This window comes from Coregonus clupeaformis, chromosome 1 (genome assembly GCF_020615455.1).
Source record: "Coregonus clupeaformis isolate EN_2021a chromosome 1, ASM2061545v1, whole genome shotgun sequence".
Lineage (NCBI taxonomy): Eukaryota > Metazoa > Chordata > Actinopteri > Salmoniformes > Salmonidae > Coregonus > Coregonus clupeaformis.
The window spans coordinates 24,511,411-24,530,152 of NC_059192.1; the positions used below are offsets into that span (position 1 = coordinate 24,511,411).

General features: G+C 44.9%; 1 protein-coding gene across 2 annotated transcripts in view; it reads left to right on the top strand.

Annotated features, from left to right (window-relative positions):
• Window positions 1–1,106: 1,106 nt before the first annotated feature.
• Window positions 1,107–18,742, top strand: part of LOC121558458 (signal transducer and activator of transcription 5B) — a 42,243-nt gene continuing 24,607 nt past the window's right edge. The window contains exons 1-9 of one of the 2 annotated variants that reach the window (XM_041871864.2): window positions 1,107–1,580; window positions 3,324–3,465; window positions 4,478–4,634; window positions 5,795–5,884; window positions 6,094–6,274; window positions 6,801–6,931; window positions 8,025–8,176; window positions 8,454–8,609; window positions 15,921–16,100. In XM_041871864.2, the coding sequence (XP_041727798.1) occupies window positions 3,338–3,465; window positions 4,478–4,634; window positions 5,795–5,884; window positions 6,094–6,274; window positions 6,801–6,931; window positions 8,025–8,176; window positions 8,454–8,609; window positions 15,921–16,100 (1,175 nt within the window). In that variant the 5' untranslated portion in view covers window positions 1,107–1,580; window positions 3,324–3,337. The remainder of the gene's footprint in view (window positions 1,581–3,323; window positions 3,466–4,477; window positions 4,635–5,794; window positions 5,885–6,093; window positions 6,275–6,800; window positions 6,932–8,024; window positions 8,177–8,453; window positions 8,610–15,920; window positions 16,101–18,742) is intronic. The other variant, XM_041871924.2, reaches the window with a different exon arrangement.

The window sequence follows — 18,742 nt, forward strand, 5'->3', positions numbered from 1 at the left end:
TGAGGTGGAAACTGAGCTGCACTTCCTAACCTCCTGCCAAATGTATGACCATATTAGAGACACATATTTCCCTCAGATTACAGAGATCCACAAAGAATTCAAAAACAAACCCAATTTTGATAAACTCCCTTATCTACTGGGTGAAAAACCACAGTGTGCCATCACAGCAGCAAGATTTGTCACCTGTTGCCACAAGAAAAGGGCAACCAGTGAAGAACAAACACCATTGTAAATACAACCCATATTTATGTTTATTTATTTTCCCATTTGTACTTTAACAATTTGCACATTGTTACAACACTGTATATATACATAATATGACATTTTAAATGGCTTTATTATTTTGGAACTTCTGAGTGTAATGTTTACTGTTTATTTGTTTATTTCACTTTTGTTTACTATCGACTTCACTTGCTTTGGCAATGTTAACATACATTTCCCATGCCAATAAAGCCCTTGGAGAGCGAGAGCGGGGGGCACTTGTACCAGACTGGGAGAGACAGACCAGGCGGGGAGCAGTGCGGCAGGTAACAGGAGGAGGCCGAAGAGAGGCCCTCAACTAGGCAGACATCCAGAGCGACAATAGATCATAAAATAACCGTCGGGCGACAACAAAACCATACAGGCGATACAATCGCTAACCAGAACGGTAATAAAATCGCTCAAATCCAGACCAGAATGGATGGTCATGTAAAAGCAGGGAGCGAAATGTTTGGTGGTAACCTCTTCCAAGTGCTTATTGTTTCTGCAGTGAGGATTCATCCTCTTTAGATAATTATTTTGTAACTTATCTGCAGAAAAACGTTGTTTTGAGCTCAAAGCAGTAGTAGCACTATGCAAATCAGGGAGCTGATTTGCATAGTGCTACTACTGCTTTGAGCTGAATGGCTCTTTGACCGATGCGATTCGGTTCCCGACGTTCCCCAAAAAGATCCGTTCATTCGCGAACGACCCACCACTACCGCGTAGTAGGAGAAACCAGAGCTGAGGCTGTAGGATCTGAGTCTGATAAAGCTGGACCGAGAATAAATACAGAAAACTCACAACAAAGAATTGTCTCTGTTTTATTAGACTATAGCAGAAATACATAACAATATGTCCCTACCCTTACCCATGTATTTAGGGTCTGCATGGTACAGTTGTTGTTACAAAGCCAGGCAATAACTGTAAGTCGCTCTGGATAAGAGCGTCTGCTAAATGACTAAAATGTAAATGTAGGTGTGTATTAACTAGCTTATATAAATAGCCTATTTTAGCTAGCTATAAGACGGAGGAGGTAGCGCTGCTATAACCAAAACGAGCATTCCCCCCGGAAGTGGGTGGTGCATGCTAATAGTTTGATGTTAACGTTAGTTAGCTAGCTACATAGTAGCAGCAACAGCTGGTTGCTAGTTGATTTTCTTGCCAAGCAAAGAGAAAACTGGCCATTACTATACCGGTTATGGTTCGATATGACAAACAGCAACATATCTGGGTAACATTAGCTAGCTAGCTAACGTTAAACACAAAACGTTTGGAGGGCTTAGTTTTGGTGTTTCCTGTGCCCTATGATCTAAATCAGATTTGCTGTCTGGAAATAGGTAAGCGACTGATTGCACACATGCTTTTCTTCGCATTTCGAAATATTTGTAAACTAACTTGACTATCGTTAGCTAGCCTGCAACCTAATGCACCATTTGTATTGTATTTCTAAGGTCATAACTACTAACTATCTAGTTGGTTATATGTGTCGTCCAACTAACGTTATCAGATAGCTAGTTAGCTACAGTAGCTGCTAGCAACATACATGTTTGCACTGGCAAACATAAACTAGATAACGTTACCTAGCCTGGCTAAGTACTTTAACAATACTCACTTAGTTAAATAGTTAGCTGGCTAACTAAGTTAGACGGCTGGCTAGTTTGCTAGTTAGCTACCTAGCTTAGAATCAAATAAAAATATATCTCACATGCGCCGAATACAACGCGTGTAGACTTAACCGTGAAACGCTTGACTACGAGCCCTTCCAAACGATGCTAGCAGTAAAGTTACAGTTAAAGCAAAGACACTAGTTACAGTAGGCAACTAAGTTAGTTGGCCAGATCACGAAATAACTTGTGCTTAGCTATAACTAGCTAAACTGTTTATCGCTACAAAAGTAGAACTGTCAATCAGCTGGCTAAACCCGAAAAGCCTAATCAAATGCTTGCAAAATTGACATTCCATGACGTGGTGCTATGAAGCTACATGTCCAACGCTGTCTCACACCCATTCGTATTATATTATACATCAGTGTCAGTACATTGTAAACATGGCAAACACGCCATTCATGCAGCTTACGTATCAATACAAGTAAGGGTTTTTGGACAGCTAGCTATCATACATTTAAGGGTTTTTAGACTGTCCAAAAACCCTTACTTGTATTGATAACTAGCTGCATGAATTGCGTGTTTGCCATGGATGGATGTGCTGTTTGATTTTTATGAGACAACATGCAAACAATAGTTTTCTGCTAAAGGGTTTGAAGACTTCTTGTTGGGCTTAATGGATACTACTAACTAGTCTCTCAAGCTTTTGCATTCATGTCAGCAGTTTGTAAGGCAAAATACAGAAGCGAGAACAGTGTTTCTTGACCATACATTTGAAAATGCAAATATTGTTTTTGAGGAATGGCAGCACCCACATTCCATTGACACTGCAAACAGATATGTGTGTCTTCTACCCACAGCAAAAGTCTGGGTTGCATCGCTAGAGCCTACTCTGGCCTAAGACTACTAGCTATGTTGTCATTCCACTCCTGACTGAGTGCTGGCACCAGATGTGGAAAGGAGTGTTGGGAGTGGGTGTAGGCCTAGTCAATGGCACACTTCCCATCACCTGTTAAACCAATGCTTTGGCGATGGCTTGGCTGGAGTAAGGTTTGGGCATATCCTGATTTAATGAGGTGGTTGGTCAACAACATATCCTTCCAAGGAGCATTCTGAGTGTCTGGCAGCTGCTGGCCCCTCTCATTCTGCCTGTGACAGCCCGGGGTGTAGAGTTTCACCAGGATAGGACATAGCGTATTTATTTTATTGTTACCCCACACGCAATTTTGACTTTCTTCCTAATCTTTTCCTCTCCTCTACCCACTCACCCTCCTTCTTCCTCTCCCCTTCACTCACCCTATCTCCTCTGCTCTCCCTCTCCTCTACCCACTCTCCCCTGCTCTCCTCTACCCACTCTCCCATCCTCTTCATCCCTCCTCCGCCTCTCCCCTCCACTCTCCCTCTTCTCTCCACTTCTCTGCGTCTACCTCTCCTCTCTCCCTCTCCTCCTTCCTGTGTCTTTGTGTGCTCGGGCAGGGGGCTAAAGGAGGATGGCGGTGTGGATCCAAGCCCAGCAGCTACAGGGGGATGCTCTGCACCAGATGCAGTCTCTCTACGGACAGCACTTCCCCATAGAGGTGCGCCACTACCTAGCCCAGTGGATCGAGGGGCAGCTCTGGTGGGTTTACACCACTTTTCTCATTACTTTTCTCCCTTTTCCCTGTTTTATTTATCCAGGTTAGTCTTATTGATCATATTAATGGCTGCAGGCCTCATGCATGTTTTAATATAAGCTAACGTTTTTTTTTCAAACACATTGTGGACAAATCATGCACACACTCTGAAATAGGTGCTTAAACGGCCCACAAACAGGTATTGTGCTTGAGACTTGAATTTGCATTGGCCTTGCTTATCAAGGGCATGATATGCACTGCTTATGCAGAGTATAATTTTTCACTACTCCCTAAGATGACATTGCATTTGATGTTGGATAAGCTTAAACTGATTGAAGCTTTGACTTAGCCACAAAAGTCATTGCACTGAGAAAAGTGCTCTGACTGAGAAAAAGGTGAAATATGAATTGCATGCATGCGTGTGTGCACAAAAGGGATAGCGATGGCATGTGTTACATTTAGAATTTGATACCGTATTTTTTTTGCTTATTCGTCCACTTCTCTGTAGTCTTGAGTGGGTCTTGACAGTTTTAGTTCACTTCCGAACAGTGGAGAATTTAAGGTCAAACGTTAGGGTATGTGTGTGTGTGTGTGTGTGTGAATGTACAAGAAAAGGAGTCTGTCTTGTATGCACATTTGGTGGTTGATGTTAAAAAAATGATGGTCTTTTCGGGACCTGGAAACCCAGAGAAAGAATTTTAGGTTAAATGTGTGTGTGTGTGTTTCTAAGGAATTTAGGCTATTTGACAGGGACAGTAGCATATTTATCATCATTTAAGTTTCACATCAATATGTGTGTGCTGGAATAAGCTATGGAGCTAGTTTGCATCTGTAGTCCTTGTGTGCATGTGAGAATACAGTGTTGTGCGAAATGCACAGAAGGGTACACAGAAAAAAAGATAACCTGTGTGTGTTACATTGAGAGAGATGGAGATAGAGGCATGGATAGTATAAACCCATGTCCCCCAACTTAGTACATCTGATGTTGTCTGTTTGACCCTTGACGCGGGCCCCCAGGGACTCTGTGGAGCTAGAGAACCCCCAGGATGAGCTGAAGGCCAAGCGTCTGCTGGACGGCCTGGTGCAGGAGCTACAGAGGAAGGCCGAGCACCAGGTGGGGGAGGACGGCTTCCTGCTCAAGATCAAACTGGGACACTACGCCAGCCAGCTCAAGGTGAGAGACCAAAGGGGCCAGGCTTTGCCTGCGAGTGTGTGCACCTGAAGTAGTAGCAGAACTCTGGTGTACTGCAGCTTTAATTACATGTCGTCTGGTTCTCTAGCACAGGAGACAAGACTGCATGCCTAATCGGCCCCCCTCAAAAAAACTGCGTGCCTAATCGTCCCCCCCAAAAAACGGATCTAGAAATATTTTATAGCATCTCGACGCGAACCTAACATCTCTGTTTTAGGTTGACACGCCATTGAGCAGGTTCCATAGAAATGCGTGGGCGACCATGTTGTTCCTTGTCTCTTGTTATAATACTCTACCTCTATGGGAGAGACACCTACACTAGTACATCCATTATTCTCTGGTTCGTGTTCATTAAGTCACCAACATTTTGCAATGAAATAGGGAAACAAGATTCTCTAAATGGACAGGTCTGGGTTTTCTTCCGTTTGGTGCCTGATTGACACGGCCCAGCACTGTTACAGCGGGAGGTGGCTAATCTGGCATTGGCTCACAATTAATTTTTGGCACCTTGAAATGAAGCAGAAGATTAGGAAAATTCCAAAGGGTTTTCTCTGTAGCACTCTTTATCTTCACAACGTGGTACAAAATGGTCACTGCATCAAGGGTCAAGTGGCAGTGTTACAAACTCCTGGCGCCAACACGGATGATAGCCCACAAAACCCTTTTCAGTTGATTGATCTGATTGAGTTAGCCTTGTTGTATGCAGTATGTTCTCACTCCCCTGGTAGTGCAGGCCTCCGTATTGGATCAGCAGCCCATGCTACTGGGGTGGCGTCGTGACGAGAGCAGCTGTGTCCACTTCGTCACAGTGCAGCTGTTTCTTCCTGTGTGTGTGTGTGGGAGATTCTCAATTAGACAAAAGTCTGTCCTCTCTTTGACTCCTCCATCCTCCTCTCCTCTGGAAACCGATAAATGGTCGAGAAGTGTGTCAATTCGTTAGTAGGCGAACTGTGGAGTTTTCTCCCCTTCTCAATTACCTCCTTCAGCAAAGGATACTGAAGTGCATCCTCTGCGTATCCTCTGCGGAAGAGTTTTGAAATCTTGTGTTTTGTTTGTGTGCATTTTGTTTTTGTGTCTGCAGCTGTTTCTGTGTGTGTGTGTGTGTGTGTTTTGTATGACAAATGCATCCTTTCCTTCCTCAGAGCACGTATGACCGCTGTCCTCTTGAGCTGGTGCGCTGCATCAAACATATCCTCCACACGGAGCAGAGGCTGGTGCAGGAGGCCACCAATGTGAGTCTTACCCACACACAGAGTGTATAGAGCTGAAATGACTCACTATTCTAGAAGACAGAAAATCATATCAGTTGTATAAAATGCTTTGTTCTGTGATGTCGCACTCTGTCGAACGGGCCCCTGGCGGCCTTAACTATACTTCATCCTGCCGGAGCGCTGTCATCCAATTGGACAGCTCGCTCACCGGCCTCTCTCCCCATTGGCAGGCCATCGGGGGCGGCGGGGGTGGCGGGACCATGGACAGCCTGTCCCAGAGGCACCAGCAGATCAACCAGACGTTCGAGGAGCTGCGCGTGGCCACGCAGGAGACGGAGAACGAGCTGCGCAAGCTGCAGCACAACCAGGAGTATTTCATCATTCAGTACCAGGAGAACCTGCGCATCCAGGGTGAGACGCTGACTGCCAGTATTACAGCAGCGCTTCTCAATGCTTTCCTAGAGGGACTAACCCACTTGGGCACACTGTAGCAAAATGCTTCGCAACCAAAACAAGCATTTGATGTTGGACAAGTTCAGGTAGTTCGTCCCCATTTCACTGTTTTCTTCCATGTTGTTCCTAATGAATGAACACGACCCAGATTCAACTAATCGACCGCGCCTCAGGGCCTTGATTAGCAGAATCATGTTGGTGGATCAGCCCTGTTAGAGCAAAAGCCTGCATACTCAGTATAGTAGCTCTGCAGGTGGGTGTATGTAATGGGGAAAATTAGATGTATTGACCCATGCCTCCATCACCTCCACTTCTCCCTCTCCTTTACTCCCTCCTCCTTCAACCCCCTTCTTCACTCCTCCACTCTTCTTCCTCCATTCCAACCCCCCTCAACCCTCCACCTCCCCTTCCTTCCCCCTCTCCCCTTCCTTCCCCCCCTCCTCTTCCTTCTCCCCCTCCTTCACCCTCCCCCTCCTCTCTGTAGCCCAGTTGAGCAGTCTGTCGGCCGTGCCGGCGGAAGAGCGAGCCCAGAGGGAGACCAGCCTGCAGGCCAAGAGAGCCACCGTGGAGGCTTGGCTCACCAGGGAGGCCAACACACTGCAGAAATACAGACTGGTATGCTGAACATACACACACACTCATACACATACATACACACTGCAGAAACAGACATGCAGTTTATTAGGCTACAGATGAAATAAGTTCTGATGGGGCCTCCCGAGTGGCGCAGTGGTCAGTGGTCTAAGGTACTGCATCGCAGTGCTAGAGGCGTCACTACAGACACGGGTTCTATCCCGGGCTGTATCACAACCGGTCGTGATCGGGAGTCCCATAGGGCACAATTGGCCCAGCGTCGTCCGGGTTAGGGGAGAGTTTGGCCGGGGGGGCTTTACTTGGCTCATTGCGCTCTAGCGACTCCTTGTGGCGGGCCAGGACGCCTGCAAGCTGACCTCGGTCGTCAGTTGAACGATGTTTCCTCCGACACATTGGTGCGGCTGGCGTGGTTAAGCGGGCGTGGTTTGGCGGGTCATGTTTCGGAGGACACATGACTCGACCTTCGCCTCCCGAGCCCGTTGGGGAGTTGCAGCGATGGGACAAGATAAAAATTGGGGAGAAAAAGGGGGTACAATACAAAGGATGATCAAATAATAATAATAATAATAATAATAATCAGTTCTGATTAACTTCACAGGGTGGTTATGAGCTTGATGCTCCTTTCCAATAAATATCGAGGGTCTTATTCTGGTGACATGATGATCATTGTTTGACAAATTCTTGCTCTTATCCATAATAGTCTCATGTAGACTAGCCTACACCCACTGTATTTGCGAGCTGTTGGCTAGAGCACACGTGCCAAGACCAGAGAAGGCACATTTTCTATTTAACGCAACAAACATTGTTCCAACTATCAGTAGAGTTGAAAATGCGATGGAAACACATTGAACTTTAGATTTTTATTCGGTACATGAAAACGTAAGCGAAAAAGTATGTTTTGTGTGCACTGTCATCTCGCACTGACTTCTTTAAATTCGCAACAAATCAGTTTGGTGGAAACACACCACTGGTGGGAAAATGAACATATTTTCTTTATGCAGATTCTAGAATATTCACATGAAAATCTGTCGCCAATTGGATGGAAACCTAGCTTGCATGTGTATCTCTCCATTTGTGTGTTTGCTTGTGATTTTCTGTGTGTGTATGTGTGTAGGACCTGGCGGAGAAGCACCAGAAGACTCTGGGCCAGCTGAGGAAGCAGCAGACGCTGATCCTGGATGAGGAGCTGATCCAGTGGAAGAGACGACAGCAGCTGGCTGGCAACGGGGGGCCCACTGAGGGGGGACTGGATGTCTTGCAGTCCTGGTCAGTCCCACCACACACAAACCCACTCCTAGCTGTCCATTGTAGTCGATGATGGCGATGCTCCTCTTGGGTTGCGGGGTGGGTTAGCGCTCCTGGTGCTGGTGTGCCACTTTGTCTCTCTCTCACTCTCTCTCGCTCGCTCTCTCCACTCTCCTTTACAAATGAAAACATAAACAGCTCTCCCCATCCCTCACTCTGATCCTGTTTTTGTGTGTGTGTGTGCATCTCTGCTTGTGTGTGTGTGTTCTTGGGTGCTTGTTCTTGTTTCGCTCTCCAGGTGTGAGAAGCTGGCGGACCTGATCTGGCAGAACCGGCAGCAGATCCGGCGGGCTGAACACCTGACCCAGCAGCTGCCTCTGCCTGGCCCAATGGAGGAGCTGCTCACCAAGCTCAACTCTGACATCACCGACATCATCTCCGCCCTCGTCACCAGGTAGGGCTGTGTGTGTGAGGGAGGTAGTGGGAGATGGGGGTGTGTGTGTGTTTGTTTGTCAGGTTATCCACAATAATGCAAAGAGTACAGGTTTGTTAATGTGCTGATCATGATGTGCTTCTGTACAAGTTTGCAGAACTGCATGCTCGGGCCAGTATAGCCCGATAGTTCTGTGTGCTTGTAATTGTTATAATTTGCCTCCAATTCCAGTCTAATGGCATCTTTGCACTGCTTTTGGAAATGGCGTTACATTGAGTTTAGCCCATGATGTGGAAATGTAATTGCCTTGCCAGTCAGAACATAGAGTATCTCAATCTGTTAGGGGTGTAACGGTTCACCAAAACCACGGTTCGGTACGCATTGCGGTTTTGGGGTCACGTTTCGGTACAACGGGAAAATTAAATGCCAACAGTTACTGTAGTTAATTTTTGTTTATTTAAGAAAATACAAAGTGTTGGTCCTGATTCTATATACACTGAACAAAAATATAAACGCAACATGCAACAATTTCAAAGATTTTACTTAGTTACAGTTCATATAAAGAAATGAGTCGATTTAAATAAATTCATTAGACCCTAATCTATGGATTTCACATGACTGGGAATACAGATATACATCTGTTGGTCACATATACCTTATTTTTTTTAAAGGTAGGGACGTGGATCAGAAAACCAGTCCGTTTCTGGTGTAACCACCATTTGCCTCGCACATCTCCTTCGCATAGAGTTGATCAAACTGTTGATTGTGGACTGTGGAATGTTGTCCCACTCCTCTTCAATGGCTGTGCGAAGTTGCTGGATATTGGCAGAAACTGGAACACGCTGTCGTACAGAGCATCCCAAACATGCTCAATGGGTGACATGTCTGGTGAGTATGTTGGCCATGGAAGAACTGTGACATTTTCAGCTTCCAGGAATTGTGTACAGGTCCTTTCGACATGGGGCCGTGCATTATGCTGAAACATGAGGTGATTGCGGCGGATGAATGGTACGACAATGGGCCTCAGGATCTCGTCATTCAAATTGCCATCGATAAAATGCAATTGTGTTCGTTGTCCGTAGCTTATGAATGCCCATACCATAACCCCATCGCCACCATGGGGCACTCTGTTCACAACGTTGATATCAGCAAACCGCTCGCCCACATGACGCCATACATGCTATGCTGTCTGCCATCTGCCCGGTACAGTTGAAACGGGGATTAATCTATGAAGAGCACACTTCTCCAGCGTGCCAGTGGCCATTGAAGGTGAGCATTTGCCCACTGAAGTCGGTTACGATGCCGAACTGCAGTCAGGTCAAGACCCTGGTGAGGACGGCGAGCACGCAGATGAGAAGGTTTCTGACAGTTTGTGGAGAAATTCTTCAGTTGTACAAACCCACAGTTTCATCAGCTGTTCGGGTGGCTGGTCTCGGACAATCCCGCAGGTGAAGAAGCCGGATGTTGAGGTCCTGGGCTGGTGTGGTTACACGTGGTGTGTGGTTGTGAGGCCGGTTGGACGTACAGCCAAATGTTCTAAAACGACGACGAAGGCTGCTTATGGTAGAGAAATTAACATTACATTCTCTGGCAACAGCTCTGGCGGACATTCCTGCAGGCAGCATGCCAATTGCGGCATTATGTGTGACAAAACTGCACATTTTAGAGTGGCCTTTTTTTGTCCCCAGCACAAGGTGCACCTGTGTAATTATCATGCTGTTTAACTAGCTTCTTGATAAGCCACACCTGTCAGGTGGATGGATTATCTTGGCAAATGAGAAATGCTCACTAACAGCGGGATGTAAACACATTTCTGGAATCTTCTATTTCAGCTCATGAAACATGGGACCTACACTTTACATGTTGAGTTTATATTTTTGTTCAGTATGTGATCATGAGTCATATAATGCATGATAAGAGCACAATCAGGAATACGAACACTTTGTATTTTCTTAAATGAACAACACAAAAATAAAGTGCAATATGGGTGTGAAATCAAAATGTAAACATGGCTGACATTGCATAGGCCTATGCTATAATGTTCTCTTACAAAGAAAAAAATATGTGCACTTGTGTGACTCATAAAGGGGGTGTGTCTGTAGCACGTACTTCTCATTTCACACTCTGGGGTAATGTGATGGGCTGTCACTGTTAAGTAGCCCTGGAGGTCCATCCATCTGCAATAAGCATAACACAGGGTGCATTGGCCAATTCATTGACAACTTCGGCTTTAGCTTGCTTATATAGAGCGGGTACTGCATGTTTGCTGAAATCAGTGCGAAAGGGCGAAGTTCGTAACGTGGCTCGAGCGCTTTCACGAGGTGCTGAAACCCCCTATTCTTCTAAACCACAGAGAATGGGCGCATATCCGCAGCTATAAACATACATCAGCAAACCGCTCGCCCACATGACGCCATACATGCTATGCTGTCTGCCATCTGCCCGGTACAGTTGAAACGGGGATTAATCTATGAAGAGCACACTTCTCCAGCGTGCCAGTGGCCATTGAAGGTGAGCATTTGCCCACTGAAGTCGGTTACGATGCCGAACTGCAGTCAGGTCAAGACCCTGGTGAGGACGGCGAGCACGCAGATGAGAAGGTTTCTGACAGTTTGTGGAGAAATTCTTCAGTTGTACAAACCCACAGTTTCATCAGCTGTTCGGGTGGCTGGTCTCGGACAATCCCGCAGGTGAAGAAGCCGGATGTTGAGGTCCTGGGCTGGTGTGGTTACACGTGGTGTGTGGTTGTGAGGCCGGTTGGACGTACAGCCAAATGTTCTAAAACGACGATGAAGGCTGCTTATGGTAGAGAAATTAACATTACATTCTCTGGCAACAGCTCTGGCGGACATTCCTGCAGGCAGCATGCCAATTGCGGCATTATGTGTGACAAAACTGCACATTTTAGTGGCCTTTTTTTGTCCCCAGCACAAGGTGCACCTGTGTAATTATCATGCTGTTTAACTAGCTTCTTGATAAGCCACACCTGTCAGGTGGATGGATTATCTTGGCAAATGAGAAATGCTCACTAACAGCGGGATGTAAACACATTTCTGGAATCTTCTATTTCAGCTCATGAAACATGGGACCTACACTTTACATGTTGAGTTTATATTTTTGTTCAGTATGTGATCATGAGTCATATAATGCATGATAAGAGCACAATCAGGAATACGAACACTTTGTATTTTCTTAAATGAACAACACAAAAATAAAGTGCAATATGGGTGTGAAATCAAAATGTAAACATGGCTGACATTGCATAGGCCTATGCTATAATGTTCTCTTACAAAGAGAAAAATATGTGCACTTGTGTGACTCATAAAGGGGGTGTGTCTGTAGCACGTACTTCTCATTTCACACTCTGGGGTAATGTGATGGGCTGTCACTGTTAAGTAGCCCTGGAGGTCCATCCATCTGCAATAAGCATAACACAGGGTGCATTGGCCAATTCATTGACAACTTCGGCTTTAGCTTGCTTATATAGAGCGGGTACTGCATGTTTGCTGAAATCAGTGCGAAAGGGCGAAGTTCGTAACGTGGCTCGAGCGCTTTCACGAGGTGCTGAAACCCCCTATTCTTCTAAACCACAGAGAATGGGCGCATATCCGCAGCTATAAACATACCTATCGCTCTTTTAATTTCTTTGGTCCGATCAGAATCGGCTGCGAAGGGCTGCTTGAATGCAGAAGGGAAATTAAGTAATCCTTTTTTTTGCCTTTCCATCTTGCTATGGCGGTAGGAGTACTGGGGTGTAGGCTCTAGTTGTTTTAACAGAATAGCCAGAATATTTTGATTTGTTTTAACACTTTTTTTGGTTACTACATGATTCCATATGTGTTATTTCATAGTTTTGATGTCTTCACTATTATTCTACAATGTAGAAAATAGTAAAAATAAAGAAAAACCCTTGAATGAGTAGGTGTCCAAACTTTTGACTGGTACTGTATACAGTCGTGGTCAAAAGATTTGAGAATGACACAAATACTAATTTTCACAAAGTCTGCTGCCTCAGTTTTGATGATGGCTATTTGCATATACTCCATAATATCATGAAGAGTGATCAGATGATTTGCAATTATTTGCAAAGTCCCTCTTTGCCATGAAAATGAACTTTTCCCCAAAAAACATTTCCACTGCATTTCAGCCCTGCCACAAAAGGACCAGCTGCCATCACGTCAGTGATTCTCTCGTTAACACAGGTGAGAGTGTTGATGAGGACAAGGCTGGAGATCACTCTGTCATGCTGATTGAGTTAGAATAGCAGACTGGAAGCTTTTAAAGGAGGGTGGTCCTTGAAATCATTGTTCTTCCTCTGTTAACCATGGTTACCTGCAAGGAAACACGTTCTGTCATCATTGCTTTGCATAAAAAGGGCTTCACAGGCAAGGATATTGCTGCTAGTAAGATTGCACCTAAATCAACCATTTATCGGATCATCAAGAACTTCAAGGAGAGAGGGCGCCCAAGAAAGTCCAGCAAGCGCCAGGACCGTCTCCTAAAGTTGATTGAGCTGCGGGATCGGGGCACCACCAGTGCAGAGCTTGCTCAGGAATGGCAGCAGGCAGGTGTGAGTGCATCTGCACGCACAGTGAGGCGAAGACTTTTGGAGGATGGCCTGGTGTCAAGAAGGGCAGCAAAAAAACCACTTCTCTCCAGGAAAAACATCAGGGACAGATGCATCTGCAAAAGGTACAGGGATTGGACTGTGGAGGACTGGGGTTAAGTCATTTTCTCTGATGAATCCCCTTTCCGAATGTTTGGGGCATCCGGAAAACACCTTGTCCGGAGAAGACAAGGTGAGCGCTACCATCAGTCCTGTGTCATGCCAACAGTAAAGCATCCTGAGACCATTCATGTGTGGGGTTGCTTCTCAGCCAAGGGAGTGGGCTCACTCACAATTTTGCCTAAGAACAACTTATCCTAACCATCCAAGAACAGTTTGACGACCAATGCCTTTTCAGCATGATGGAGCACCTTGTCATAAGACAAAAGTGATAACTAAGTGGCTCCGGGAACAGAACATCGAACTTTTGGGGCCATGGCCAGGAAACTCCCCAGACCTTAATCCCATTGAGAACTTGTGGTCGATCCTCAAGAGGCGGGTGGACAAACAAAAACCCACAAATTCTGACAAACTCCAAGCATTGATTATGCAAGAATGGGCTGCCATCAGTCAGGATGTGGCCCAGAAGTTAATTGACAGCATGCCAGGGCGGATTGCAGAGATCTTGAAAAAGAAGGGTCAACACTGCAAATATTGACTCTTTGCATAAACTTAATGTAATTGTCAATAAAAGCCTTTGACACTTATGGAATGCTTGTAATTATACTTCAGTATACCATAGTAACATCTGACAACAATATCTCATAACACTGACGCAGCGAACTTTGTGAAGACCAATACTTGTGTCATTCTCAAAACTTTTGACCACGACTGTACATACATACAAAGCCTTCGGAAAGTATTCAGACCCCTTGACTTTTTCCAAATTTTGTTACGTTACAGCCTTATTCTAAAATGGATTAAATCGTTTTTTTCCCTCATCAATTTACACAATACCCCATAATGACAAAGCAAAAATAGGTTTTAGAAATGTTTGCAAATGTATTACAAATAAACTGAAATATCAAATGTACATACGTATTCATACCCTTTTACTCAGTACTTTGTTGAAGCACCTTTGGCTGCGATTACAGCCTCAAGTCTTTTTGGGTATGACGCTATAAGCTTGGCGCACATGTATTTGGGGAGTTTCTCCCATTCTTCTCTGCAGATCCTCTCAAGCTCTGTCAGGTTGCTGCACAGCTATTTTCTGGTCTCTCCAGAGATGTTCGATCGGGTTCAAGTCCGGGCTCTGGCTGGGCCACTCAAGGACATTCAGTGACTTGTCCCAAAGCCTGCATTGTCTTGGCTGTGTTCTTAGGGTCGTTGTCCTGTTGGAAGGTGAACCTTTTGCCCCAGTCTGTGGTCCTGAGCGCTCTGGAGCAGGTTTTCATCAAGGATCTTACTGTACTTTGCTCCATTCATCTTTCCCTCGATCCTGACTAGTCTCCCAGTCCCTGCTGCTGAAAAACGCCGCCACAAATGCTTCACTGTAGGGATGGTGCCAGGTTTCCTCCAGACGTGATGCTTGGCAATTAGGCCAAAGAGTTCAATCTGGATTTCATAAGACCAGAGCATCTTGTTTCTCATGGTCTGAGAGTCTTTAGGTGCCTTTTGGCAAACTCTGTGTGTGCTGTCATGTGACTTTTACTGAGTAGTGGCTTCCGTCTGGCAACTCTACCATAAAGGCCTGATTTGGTGGAGTGCTGCAGAGATGGTTGTCCTTCTGGAAGTTTCTCCCATCTCAACGGAGGAACTCTGGAGCTCTGTCAGAGTGACCATCAGGTTCTTGGTCATCTCCCTGACCAAGGCCCTTCTCGCCCGATTGCTCAGTTTGACTTTGCGGCCAGCTTTAGGAAGAGCCTTGGTGGTTCCAAACTTCTTCCATTTAAGAATGATGGAGGACACTGTGTTTTGGGGGACCTTCAATGCTGCATAATTTTTTTGGTACCCTTCCCCAGATCTGTGCCTCGACACAATCCGGTCTCGGAGCGCTACGGACAATTCCTTCGACCTCTTGGCTTGGTTTTTGCTCTTACATGCACTGTCAACTGTTGGACCTTTGTGTATACAGGTGTGCTTTTCCAAATCATGTCCAATCAATTAAATTTACCACAGGTGGACTCCAATCAAGTTGTAGAAACATCTCAAGGATGATCAATGGAAACAGGATGTACCTGAGCTCAATTTCGAGTCTCATAGCAAAGGGTACGAATACTTATGTAAATAAGGTATTTCAGTTTATTTTTAATATATTTGCTAAAATTTCTAAAAAGTTGTTTTCCGCTTTGTCATGATGGGGTATTGTGTGTAGATTGAGGATTTTTATTTCTGTAATCAATTTTAGAATAAGGCAGTAACATAACAATGTGGAAAACGTCAAGGGGTCTGAATACTTTCCGAAGGCACTGTATGTGTGTATATATTATTTATGTATTCATTCAGGTTCACAGTGCGGAACAAACTGAGGTCCCCATACCAATTGCTTTGATACGAATACGTGTACCGTTACACCGCTACAATCTGTAGATAATGTCCTTTTCTCTTCTGTGTATGCAGCCTCTAATCATTTAAATACAGTATTTACCCACTTTCTCTCTCTTTTTTTCTACCCAACCATCTTTCCTTCTTTCCTCCCTTGCTACATCCATCCCTCCACCCATTAACCTCTCCCCCGCCCTCCCTCCCTCGTCCCCTCCTCCCTCAATCCCTCCCTCCCCTATCAGTACGTTTATAATAGAGAAGCAGCCGCCCCAGGTGCTGAAGACCCAGACTAAGTTTGCGGCTACTGTGCGCTTACTGGTGGGCGGGAAGCTCAACGTGCACATGAACCCCCCGCAGGTCAAGGCAGTCATCGTCAGCGAGCAGCAGGCCAAGGCCCTGCTCAAGAATGAGAGCACCCGCAAGTGAGACACCACACACACCCTCTGACACACACACAGGGCCGTAGTCAGGGTGTGAGTTTTGGTGAGGTCCGGATAGGGGGTATTTTGATATAGGGGTGGGTAGAAATGTTTGCAGTTTTAAAGCTTATTTCCTGCAATTTTACACATTTTGCCATGACTTATGCCATGTTAATATATCTGAGTGAGAGTGACTAACAAAATCATGCCCGGTCTGTAATTCATCCATGATTACTACAAGTGTAGATAGCTGGCTAGCTAGACGACCTAGACTAATTTACCAATCCATTTTATTTATTTTTACTGACATGGGCTAATTGGGTGACTGTCAATGATTTGTTTAGACTGGAGCTGCAATGGATAGCTGCTGTTTTACGGTTTCCTGACCAATTCTGTTATTGATGTTTTTGCACTGATCGTAACTTTTTTTGTACATAATGTTTCCGCCATCGTTTACTATCACCGGAAAGAGCTTCTGGACATCATAACAGCGACCACTAACCTCAATTTGGATCACAGGAGGTTGGATTATAATCGCACACGTTAAAATCCACTTCAATCAGTGTAGACCGGTTAAAGAATAATTTTGAAGCTTTGAGACGGATTGTGTATGTGCCATTCAGAGGGTGAATAGGCAAGACAAAATATTTAAGTGCCTTTGAACTGGGTATGGTAGTAGGTGCCAGGCACACTGGTTTGAGTGTGTTAAGAACTGCAACGCTGCTGGGTTTTTCACACTCAACAGTTTCCCGTGTGTATCAAGAATGGTCCACCACCCAAAGGACGTCCATCCAACTTGACACAACTGTGAGAAGCATTGGAGTCAACATGGGCCAGCATTCCTTTGGAACACTTTTGACACCTTGTTGAGGACATGCCCTGACGAATTGAGGCTGTTCTGAGGGCAAAGGGAGTGCAAATCAATATTAGGAATGTGTTCCTAATGTTTTGTACACTCAGTGTTTTTTTACTGTAATAGAGGAGAACTTAACTTTTTGTAATGATACCCTTTTTACGTCTCAACTCCCAAAATTTAGATCAGAGCAGACCCTACTAAGACGGGTTTATCAATGAACCTGATTGTGGACAATTTATGCTCAGTTTCTGTCGCATGCAGTATTGCGGTACCGCTAGCAGAATTTTTGCCACAGACTTATGTGCTAGCTGTTCAAACAGTTGGAGACGGACAGGAGGGTGTATTCATAACAGTTAAACTATTCTACCTTGTTAGCAAGCAAATAGATCCAAGTTGGCTACACTTTAAATATAAAGATTAGCTGGCTACTCACTTCACTGGGCTTGTGCTTGAGAGATTATTTGAGACCTGTGATAACTTTCTATAATGCTACCAGAAGTTGGACATTATTAGTGGATGTGCATTGTGCATGGATGGTTCTGGTAAATTTTTTAGCAAAAAGGGCATTTTCATAGACAGACTTGGAAGCCAGATCAGTGATTATTGCAAAAAATTAGGTTAAACTATTTTGATTAAATTATTAACTTATTAGTGGGTATTATGGTTAAAGGATTATATTTACTCTAGGTATCATTTTACAAGCCCTGAATTAATGAATTATTCCTGAATGTTTGAAATGCAGTGTATTGACCTTTTTAATTGTCCAACAAATACAGCTGGTGCACCATCTCTAATATTAAGGAAGTCTCGAGTTAGAAAAACCTCATGATAAGCTGTAGACCATAGAGACCAAGAGTTTTCATCTATATCTTTCGTAGCTGTCTATGTACCACCACAAACCGATGCTGGCACTAAGACCACACTCAACAAGCTGTATAGGGCCTGAAGCAAACAGGAAAATGCTCATCCAGATGCGCCGCACCTAGTGGCAGGTGATTTTAATGAAGGGAAACTGAAATCCGTCAAACCTAATTTCTTCCAGCATGTCACCTGTGCAACTAGAGGATACAAAAGTAAATATCACCTTTACTCATTATGTGGAGCTGCTGGACTAATGGCAAGTCAGTCTGTTTGGCTTGTCTAGGTAGTTAGCTAGCTGGCTATGCGATCATTTTAATGATTCATCAATACAGCACTTTTGTTCCCCACCTGCCCTGGTTGGATGAACAATGTGGACTGCGGTGTGAGGGGTTGAGAGATGCCCTCTACTGTAGTTTCCTGACTACTGCCGAAGTGTGGGGGTCTTTCTGGCGCTTATAGCTACCGAAGCATCACCAAGATGTCCACTACTGAAGGGTAGCACCCTATCCAGCCTACCTACAGAAGAGGAGGAGGAGTCAACAAACAAGGTGCCAGATGAAGAGCTACGACCCTGTCTAATAACTAATTGATGCTGCTCCCTTTCTGTGCCATTGATGCTCCTTCTGCTTAAGCTACTGCCCAGCCTTTCTGAATTGCCTTGCTGAACAACACGTTATCATCTGAAGCTGTGGAAGACCATGGCACAAGACCTGCCAGATCTCTACATTTGTTTTGTTTGTTTTTACAGCGTCTTTGAGTTTCTCTTTGTAATGAAAAGCGCTATGTAAAATGTATTATTATTACCCCACACACACAATCGCATACAAAGTTCTCCCTCGCCTTCCATTTGGGAAATCTGACCATAACTCTATCCTCCTGATTCCTGCTTACAAGCAAAAACTCAAACAGGAAGTACCAGTGACACACT